We start from the raw sequence: 10,370 nt of genomic DNA, 5'->3' as shown, positions 1-10,370 counted from the left end.
TTGTAGCCGCCGGGTGCATTACGTTTGGTGGTAACCAACTGTTGTAGCCGCCGGGTCCATTACGTTTGGTGGTACCCAACTGCTGTAGCCGCCGGGTCCATTACGTTTGGTGGTACCCAACTGTTGTAGCCGCCGAGTGCATTACGTTTGGTGGTACCCAACTGTTGTAGCTGCCGATTGCATTACGTTTGATGGTACCCAACTGTTGGAGCCGCCGGGTGCATTACGGGTGTTTTTTGTTGTTGTTGTTTTTTTGTACATGGATGAACAAATCGTCTGCGGGTGTGGGATGGGACGGATGAAATCATCTGAAGTTCGGAATATCGTCCTGGTATTGTGTGTTAGTAAGTACACAACGTTTGGTAGAAAATGTATACAGGTATGTGCCTAACACCTGGCACACAAATGATCACCCTAGACGTAGTGAGCCTGTTGACCAACGTATGAGACCCTAGCACGCACTGGCATGAGGGCTAGTTCCCCCCCCCCCCCCCCGAAGCTTTTCCCAAAATGAGTCTCGAACGGTGCGGCAACTGTGCAAACCTTATGTAGCTGTAGGAACTCAATGGCCGATCTTGTGGCATACAAAACTAGGTATACTTTGCAAGGTCGCTGACTTGTAATAGATCAACGTCAAGCCATGGGTGTGGGCGTAGGTAATTTCTGGGGAAACTGTCGTCATTATGCGATGACGTAATGTTGACAAAGTCATAGATCTTTGGGATAGTTTCTTAGGCAATAAGACAATTGACGTAACAGCTATGATTGATTTCATCGACTTTGGGTTCGGAGTGGAGGTCAGATGAGGGTAAAAGTCTAACAATTTTGTATAGAAAATATTGTCTTGCGAGGTTTATTTTGACGCTCGTTTCGACTTGATGCATTTTAACGGCGTCAAGGGATTTCTCATTTTGACATCCCGAAGATCTTGGAACGTCACTGATATGATACGACCGAGATAAAGTTTTTGCTTCTAGAAGCATGCTGTTAAAGAATGCAAAATTAGATATAAAAGTGATCCCGAAGGTTGTTGCCCATGCTTTTTGAGGATGTCGCTTGTCAGCGCTGACAGCAGCTTGCGAACGCGGCGATGGCGGTGGCCATCATGTTGATTTTTACATTCAGTTGATGGCTGCGAGTGTACGGGCTTAGACGTATGGTAAGGCTGGTCAGTTGATACGCACCAGTTCACGTCGGCCTAGTATGTACTGAGATGAGAAATAAGTATTGCGTTGTGCCAATCGGCTGCACCAGGCTCTAGCGGAATGTGGCTGTTCTACGTTGCTTAGCAACCAAACAATGGCCATGCCTCTAGCGCGCAGTTACTCGCTACATATAAGCTGGTGCATTCGTCCTTTCTTGCCCGCTGGTTAATGTATTTTTTAGGGTTGTATCTGTTCACGCACAGCCATAGATAGGATAAATAAGAATAAATAAATGAAAACTGTTGCGAGACCCAAATGCACATTTAGCGACCAGAATAAGCCATAGACAACCGCCAAACTCCCTTTAGGCGAGCATTGGGAAAATAGAAAACATTAGACACACTCCCTTTAACCCGAGGACTTGTGAACGGTAAGAATAATTGCCAGCATCCATGACTTCGGTTTGCTTTCACTTACGAGTGTGGTGCTAAAAGCAGACAGAATTACGTGCTCATCAGTGGAAAACACAACTTCACGAAGCGCGCAGACAGTCCATCAGTACCACAGGCACGGCTGCTGCTCAGCTCGCTCACTGTGCGCTGAGAGCCGCTCGAGAAGCACCAGCTGGACCTGGAACTAGCAGGCCACCACTCGAGGCAGCCCGGCTCGCAAGCCAGCATCGGTGTCGGCCCGTCTCGACTCGGCGACAGTGGCAGCCGCCAACACACCTATGTCTGCGAAAAGCTGGTTCTAGACGTCAGGGGCGATGTCTGGGAGTTTTCTGGTGCTGGTATTCTTACCGGCGGTGATGGCCCTAATGCACTGTTCCATTCGGCATCGCACTGCTCCCTGAATGTGGAGATGTGGCGGTTGTCGGTGGTGTGCGGAAGATGCATGACATTGGCAGACAACCCATCAGTAAGCCAAATGTGTATATCAACTCAATGATTATCAGCCCAATCTGGCAACCTACTTTACAAAACATCCCCAAATATCCAGGAGAGAGAGAGAGAGAGAGAGAGAGAGAGAGAGAGATATATATATATATATATATATATATATATATATATATATATATATATATACCCAGTCCTACCACCGCAAGATCGTTCCTTACGGATAGCGCAGTTGATAGAGCACTGGAGTCGCAGCCAGAAGCGGGCTGTGCCACGTATATGATTAAAGGCCAAACACCATGCCATGTTTCTCAGGACCCCTAACACCGGACGACGGCCGATGAGCTAGTTTGTCGAAACGCTGTGTATATACCAACACACTAGGCAGGCGTGGTATTCCGAACAATTATTCCACCCGTGGTGTTATTCCAGACTGGCAATGTAATGTTCAAAGCCGAACAACTATAGCTTGATAGACTTGTACAGAGGTGAGCGGTATGACTGGTGTGGCCTTGCCAAAGCGTTAGAGACGCATGACGAAGAGGTGCATGACGTCGCTGCTGCCCAACAGGAGAGCCGAGAAAGGCGCTGCGGCTGTTCTACCGGTTCATCGAGCAGTGTCGGGAGCTGGTGGTGCGGCCCAATCGTGACCTCAGCCTGTGCCAGGAGGCGGCGCACATGTGCCTGGCCGGCCTCGGCAGTCTGCACTGCATCAAAAGTAAAAAGTAGCCTCGCCCCGCACCCGCCGGCCGCGCTACTCAGCGGAACGGCAACCGAGCAACGCAGTACCCAACGGAACACCGGGCCCGGGGTCCGCCCGGGCGGGGACCGGCGACCGCAGCTGCCGCCCACTGCAGACCTCATGTGACGTGAAGGCGGGGCCAGGGCCGGCGTCACATGAGGCCCGCCCACTGCAGGCCTCATGTGACGTGAAGCCGGGGCCAGGGCCGGCGTCACATGAGGCCTGCCCACTGCAGACCTCATGTGACGTGAAGGCGGGGCCAGGGCCGCAACTGCCGCCCTCCACGGCACTTGTGTGACGTTAGTGCGGCTTTCGAGGCCTGGTCCGTCTCTGGAAATCCTGCGAAGCCGGCAAGAATAAATGCCTTCGGTTTTCAGTCGTCTGACAATCAGGCAGTTTTCACGCTCCTGCATAGCTACTGTTTTTGCCGGGTAGCTTTCGCTCTGAAGTGTCTAACCTCGCTCGTGTGCTTACGTTTACGCCCATGTGTTTTTTTTTAAGTCCTTACTCGCCGCGCGTACTGTTCAAACCGTTTGCTGATATCACAACATGACGAGGGGCGTAAAAAGTTCATGGGACGCTATGAGACCACAGCTCACCTGGAGGTGGTGGGAGCACCCTGGGCCCAAGGGTCTGTGTTTTTTTTGTGGGCATATGCTTGGGTGGGGATCAATGCCACATCGAAAATTGTCCAAAGTAACTTCTGAACTCTGCGGCATAAACATGCCAAACGAAGCCACACATCTTAAAACTGACTTGTTTGATAACTAAACAATTGAGTTCAAGATACAGACATACTCAATTGACCTTCGGTCAGGTATAAGGATCTGGTCGAGGTCAAAGCCAGACTGGTTTTGTTTACCGGACACGCTTTTGCTTTGCGGGACAGTTTTTGACGCCCATTTCGAATTTAGAAATAACAGGGACACCCACAAATGTGTTACTTGAACTTCATAAGAGTCACAAGAGGTCACTGACTCGGAATGACCCTGATCAATCTTTTCTTTTTGGAAACATATCACCTGGCGTAATACTTGACGCTTATTGAAATTAAAAAACAGAACAGTTTCGCAGCTTTTTGGTGTCTGGAACTTCTGAAAAATCAAGTGAGATCACTGGCCCGCAATTAAGGCCGGCGACCGTTTGTTTAGAAGACTTATCTAGGTTAAAGATGGTTGTTTAAGGAGATTTGAGGCGACTTTGACAGCCATCAGGAGTTTGACCTTAAATTTTGCTTTAACTAGTCCATTAACAAGTTTAGCTATCCTGCGAATTTGGTGTCTCTAGCTTCACTGATTCTAGAGACTTCAACAGGATCGAACCAACCTCGCCTAAGCGGCGCGTATTCAACTGGTCACCCAGGCACGCTCGCAGAACCTCCAAGGCATCCAAAGGGGCCTTCGATGCATCAAAATTGACCACAAGCATATGACCACAAGCAAACTGCTTCGAATCAAAAATACGAAATAGGACCCCTATTATACAACAAAGTGATGTCCATTTCGGCTGAATTGGCTCTCTTCTCTATATCTCGACTTGGCTCCCACCTGAGCAAAATCCTGGCTACCCCACCGAACATAAACGAGTGTAATAACAGCCAAGCAGAGCACAGACAACCACGGCCCCTTAGCACAAGAGAAGCCTCCTCGAACCAAAGGCCTCTTTGTGCGTGTTGCATCGTATATCACAACAGATAGGTACACGGGGTGAAAACTGAGCCATCCCCGCTGACGTCACTGGGCTGTCAAGCCTGAAAGTGCCCTTGTGTCTCAAACAGCTTCTTCCGATCTTCAGTGGTACACTATACCTCATAGCAAGCACTCTAGATGATCATAATCTGTCAAATCTTAAGGATACTACGTGTCACACTAATGGAGAGGGAGCGTCCCATTGTTCCAAGATCAAAAACGTATTTAATGGATTGAACACGCTTAAAATGAGCCCTTTTGTCTAGAGAGGACCATCTCAGGGCTGTGGGATGAAGGAAAGTAGATAATGGTGAGGTATAATTATACGCACTCCATCTATCCAGTTTGAATCCTCACAGGGACCCGTGTTCGGCGTTTGTGCTCGGTGCTCGGAGGGGCTGCCACCAGGATACACTTGGGCCCATTCATGGCTGGTGTATGGAGAGCCTGCCCCGTTCAAACGAGTTGTCGCGAGGATTCAGGATCAAGCGAGAATGATGACAGTGGGAGGCTGACGTGCTATGTGGTACTTGTCTGTAATGTCAGCGCGCCGCTCGAGTATTATAGTGCAGAAAGGTCACTCCGGGCGAAAAGGAGTGCAGCAAAGTACTTGGAATGGTATGCCTCGCTTATCTACGTGCAATGCCATCAAATGTTTTAGGTATGCTCAATTGCTTAAACAGAGTCGTTCGAAGCCAAAGCTGCCACCTGCTCTCAGCCTCCCTGGCGCGCGTCGACTAGCACACCATCTTATGGCGCACCGGGCAGCCAATGACTCCGCTACCAGATAGCTACTTTGGCGGGCAGCTTAAAGGGGGTGTTCCACATTTATATGGGGTTTTGAACTGCAGTACCCGTTCTTTAACACCTTATGGAGCTGTTCACATTCCTGTAATTCTAATGACCTAAGTCCCTCTATTGTATGGGCTACGCGCCCGCGAATATGAGGAAATGTATATTGGGGAGAGTGTTTCAAAAGTCACCCCGTCATTCATGGCGTCATAACGACGCCATTCAAATCCTTTTATTCTATAAGCCATATGGTGATCAAGGCCAATAAAAATATCATTTTCGAGACGTTGATATCTGGTGTTCGTAAGCGCAATTTTCAGATAAGACAGCCTTCGATTGGCTCTCAATCAATGTTGTGCATGGTTAGATGACATAATCTAATCATGACACATCGAAGCTCATATTTCCCAAAAATGCAACTGTGCTGTCTAGAGCAGTCTTCTCCAGTTAAAAAGTACACCAATAGTCATAAGTGAGCAGCACAGTTTTGTTTTTGGGAAATATGATCTTCAATGTGTCATGATTTGATTATGTCATCTAACCAAGTCATATAGTGATAGTCATCAATAGTCATAAGTGAGCTTGTTTCATGATATATGATGCTTGCTTCAATACTTTCTGGTGTGGAACATTCCCTTTAATACGTTATTAAAAGCAGTGAAGATCTGATGCGGGGCTGTCCATCAATAATTCAAGTACTTTTGACTATTTACAGCCCCTCCCCTGTTCCCCCGGTTACAATGAATCCCCTTCCGAGGTCAATGACCATGCTGTGTTAAACGAGGAGCGTCCCGCCTTTGGGGATAGATTTGAAAAACATACTCTGGTGAAATCCCAGGGCCATCAAGTGTAATATGTAACTGCCGCTGGGTGGTGTTACTGCAGCACCAGCAGGGTGCAATAAAAAATCTTCTCTAGTTGTTTTTCTAGTCCAAGTTATGCTGCCATGAAAAATAGAGAGGCTGTGATTTGCACCACCGGATGTCAGCACCGGGAAGAGCGTGATATATCATGTCGTCCGGCGCCAGCTGGATTTTCCACACTTCAAAGAAATGTTTAGAATACTGAAGCATGCAATCATCGACTGCTCAGCACGTTCTGCAGTTTAAGATATACAGCCATGTGGATGTTATTCTTGATCCGACCTTCCGCCGACTGCACTAAGCTTGGTGAAAGCGCACGACTAAAAATCGGCCATTTTCATGTCATCCACCACTCCCAAGACGACGAACAGCAATGGCCAGATCACTCACGATGGACTGAGCTGCGCTGAAACCTTCAGCTTGGTACCAGAACGCAATCTTCCTCCATCCGCCGCAATCTGGTTTCTGGTGGGGTTCGAGTCTGTCGAGGTCTGGTTGGGGTTCGAGAGATATATAATGCCTCATAAACTGTGAAACTTTGGTCACAAGAATGGCTTGCACGGATTTCCACGACTAAATATAGATGTCAGAATGTGTTCAATTTCCTCTGCGTGGTATATGGTGAGCAGATTTTCTTCACTCCGCTCCGCCCGAGAAGGCATTTTTTTCTGAAATCACCGCCAGAAACATTGCGAACAGCATATTCCCTTTTATTGTGGCACCACCATTTCCCTACAATTCTGTTACCGTAAGACAAAATCTGGTGAATCAAGGACGTGTGCGTATATATGTAAAATACGTACTTAAAACGATTGCTCGGACCTTGCAGATTTCCTCTCAACATGTTTAGGCTTGCAACAGAAAATATATGATTAAGGCAACAGAGGCGCTATTACGCTATTTGCAACGACTACAACAAAGCATCTTAGCGAAGCGGCTTATGGCAAACAGAAGGATGCATGCTGAAACAATCCTCATGAACTAGGGCCTCTGGAAACTTGCTCTTGTTCATAGCTATGCAGTTTTTACCCTCTTCCCACTTGTCAAGGTAGTTGCCCAACACCTCATCCACGTCTGTCGTGGGCGTCCCATCTTCCCAGACGTAGGTTGTGTCCTCGTTCTGCAGTCCAGTCCAGTAGACGGCGTCTCCAGCCCGGAGCAGAAGAAAGGTCACCAGACCTGTGTTATGGACGGACACCAGCTCGGCGTCCATCTCATGACAGTCGTGTCCGGCGGCGGCCCAGTACTGCTCGTCCTCCGTGAACAGGTAGCACGTCTCGTTGTACACCACCCATTTCGTCGAACCGCAGGGCGGTGCGGTGGTGGTGGGAGCAGCGGTCGTTGTAACCGCAGTTGTCGTTGGTTGGGTCGGTGGCGTCATGTCCTGGTAGCAGACGTACGCAGCCGGCTTCGTACCTTCGCCGAAGTGGAAGAGGCCATCCTCGGCCGAAATGTAGCCGTAGGTGACCTGCGCTGTGTCGCTCCCATTGGCTAAGAACTGGTCCAGTTCGTGGTTGTAAACGGCATTGTCAGACCACCGTTTGTCCCCGGCTATGTCAAACAGACCAACCCAGGCGTCCACGCCCAGCCGTCCCACCGTATAAGACATGGGGTAGAAGTGCAGCGGGTCCACTACAGACAGGAGGCTGCCCTGCTGCTTCAAGCAGCTCGCGTAAGACGTCGTCCAGGTCGCGTTGTCACCAGTTTTGCTGCTGAAGAAATAGCACCTGTTGTCGCCGAGTTCTAGGTCTTCAAAATCGTTATTACAATTCAGGGCTAACGCCACTAGAGGCGCAGCTGTCGTGACAAGTACCCAAAGGCGCAGCATGCCTATTGCAGAGATGTGCTGCACTGGAGGAGTGATAGGGCAGACAAGCGCCTAGGGCTTATACCGACATCGGTCGCCTGGGAAGCAAGGCACGTGGCGTACAGCGGAACCCCGTGTAGCGATAGCAAACGCCACGCCTTATCGACAACAAGCTCCACGAAATTTAGCGACTGCATCCGGATCGTTTGGGAAAACCAAATAGAGAAGAGCTGGTACAAAACTATGGGTTCTTGCTGGAGGCCGTTTGACTACTTGTGGGGAACAGGATCGGAGAGTTCATAACAAAACAGGTGTGACACATCAGGCATTTGGATTTATGACTATAGCTTTATCATCGGTTAGACCTTGTAATGTTCCGCGTCCTTCAACACCGCTTGTGTCGCTTAGGCCCAGTGTATAGGGCCCTATAAGGCCCCTTAGGGCCAGTGTATGCAATACGCCAAGTGAATTTCTAGCTAGCTGCTGTCCTACCACTTGGTGAAATCACATCTTTGGGCCATTGGGAGCGCCATGAGTTCGGCTAGTTTGCTACATAGGCGTCCTCCAGCCTCTGCACCGACTAACGGTCGGGAAAAACACGACGTTATATTGCTTTAGCCAGAACAAAATTATTACGAGCCTAACTTTAGCTTTTTCATGGATCACATACATTGCAATCGCTGATCACTGCTCTTGCAAAGCTTAGCACCAAGTCACCAACAGCCGCAGTCGCCCACCCTGTGTGGGGACAGCGGGTGAACACATGTTTCTCCCCACCTTGGAGTTCTAGGGAGGTCCTGAAAAGCCACAGTAGGCCTGATGCCATAATGCACGCGACCAGCGGCACTGGTGTGGTCGGAAGGCTTGCACAGGACCAAGTACAAATGTAGTGATTGGGACGAGACCCCAGCTATGCAAGGACTGGTGTGGTCGTGAGAGATTTTGTTACATGATTGTGCAATGTGCTTTTATGAATAATAAGAGGCTCCAATAATGTAAGGATCTCAGGCAGTGCAGAGCCAACAAGCGGCACGAGACCCATGTCAGGGCCGAGAGGATGCTTCCACAGCCAGTATGATAGACGGCTTAGTCACATGGATAACATGCATGGTTTCAAGTTGTTCCAAGCCGGAAGGATCTTGTTTGAACTGAAAGGATTTGTACGATGCTTGCTAGATAATACTTCCTCCGATTTTCAGATGAAAGATTTGTGGTCACTGAGAGGAGGTCCCAATAATGCATTGATCTTGTGTACTGGAGACTTGATATTAAGCAGGAAACTCATGTCATAGCCAAGAAGAATATCCACCCTGTGCCGTGGACTGGACACCACGAGTGCGTGGGCATCATCTCACAGATGCAGGTGCGAATGCAAATCTCACAGATGCAGGTGCGGACGCAAATCTCACAGATGCAGATGCAGAAGATCTTCACGGTCACAGATGTGGTCGGGATGAGGAAAGGCAAGGACCCTCTTCAAACGCTGGCGGGGGTTTGTGGAGCAGCGGGTGAAGTATTACATGGATCATTCTATGCAAAACGAAGGTAAGTCTATGCAGCACTCTTAATTCACTTGTGTATATCCCATGACAAGTACATGATGTGTGACAAACATCTACGATCTTGGACGGGCACCTGTGGGACTATATGTCTGCCGTTATTGTCCTAAGATCGTGGTACCTGATGAGGGTTTGATTACATTTTCACCTTCTTCGACAAGTTTGCTCATCTGCGTTTTATAACAACGACAAGCAGCCTCGCACACAGGTGTTCAAAGCTCACTGCCAATGTGATTTTCGTGAAAAATATATGCATGCATGATAAACTAGGGCTTTACATATGACACCCAGGTGTGATTGAAACCATTATGCATTGGAAGGCACATATGTTTAACCTGAGTATACGCTAGTTGTTATACTGTCATTGAGCATCGGTTATTGTTAACCCTGAAGGGTCAATTCTGTTGTTTTGGGAGCACTGTAAGGTGGTAGTACTTTTAGTCTTGCTCTGCGCCTAAAGAGCCAATCCTGAATACCAGGCCGCCCACCGCCCGGAAGTGTGTTGTTCCGCCCTTGCCTAACGCGGAACGCCGCCTAGACCAGAGCCCAGGTCGTGACAACAGGGGACAGTATCTGTCCCTGTCAACATTAAGCTGTCGCGCAGCCCCGTCAGCACAAGATTCAGCTCGCGGCTGGCTGAGCTGGGTAAGCGTCCATTGTACATTTACGAATTTTTTTCCAGAATAACCTGCAAATGGCGAAGGGCTGACTTGCTAAGCTTGGAATGGTTGTAAGCAACTTGAATATTTCATATTTTGGAATAAAGATTGGGTATACCTCATAAGGTCGCTGATTGATTGCGCGCCGAAGACAGGTCATGACTGCCAGCGAAGGTAATTCATGGGCAATCTTTCAAAGTGATGCGGCAGCAGAGTGTC

The 10,370-nt window shown here is 48.8% G+C and overlaps 1 protein-coding gene across 1 annotated transcript; it reads right to left on the bottom strand.

Annotated features, from left to right (window-relative positions):
* Nucleotides 1-7,051: 7,051 nt before the first annotated feature.
* Nucleotides 7,052-7,735, bottom strand: LOC119092553 (C-type lectin domain family 7 member A-like). Its single transcript, XM_037215510.1, has one exon. The coding sequence runs from the start codon at nt 7,733-7,735 to the stop codon at nt 7,052-7,054; it is 684 nt and encodes a 227-aa protein (XP_037071405.1).
* Between the last annotated feature and the right edge of the window lie 2,635 nt (nt 7,736-10,370).

Source organism: Pollicipes pollicipes, unplaced genomic scaffold, assembly GCF_011947565.3.
Source record: "Pollicipes pollicipes isolate AB1234 unplaced genomic scaffold, Ppol_2.1 Scaffold_3447;HRSCAF=4054_pilon_pilon_pilon, whole genome shotgun sequence".
Classification (NCBI taxonomy): domain Eukaryota; kingdom Metazoa; phylum Arthropoda; class Thecostraca; order Pollicipedomorpha; family Pollicipedidae; genus Pollicipes; species Pollicipes pollicipes.
The sequence above is the reverse complement of the archived record's forward strand: the minus strand, read 5'-3'. Positions and strand labels throughout refer to the sequence as shown.

Bases quoted from the DNA above. Each gene is read 5' to 3' on its own strand.
- LOC119092553 (XM_037215510.1), bottom strand. From the start codon at position 7,735: ATGTCTTATACGGTGGGACGGCTGGGCGTGGACGCCTGGGTTGGTCTG.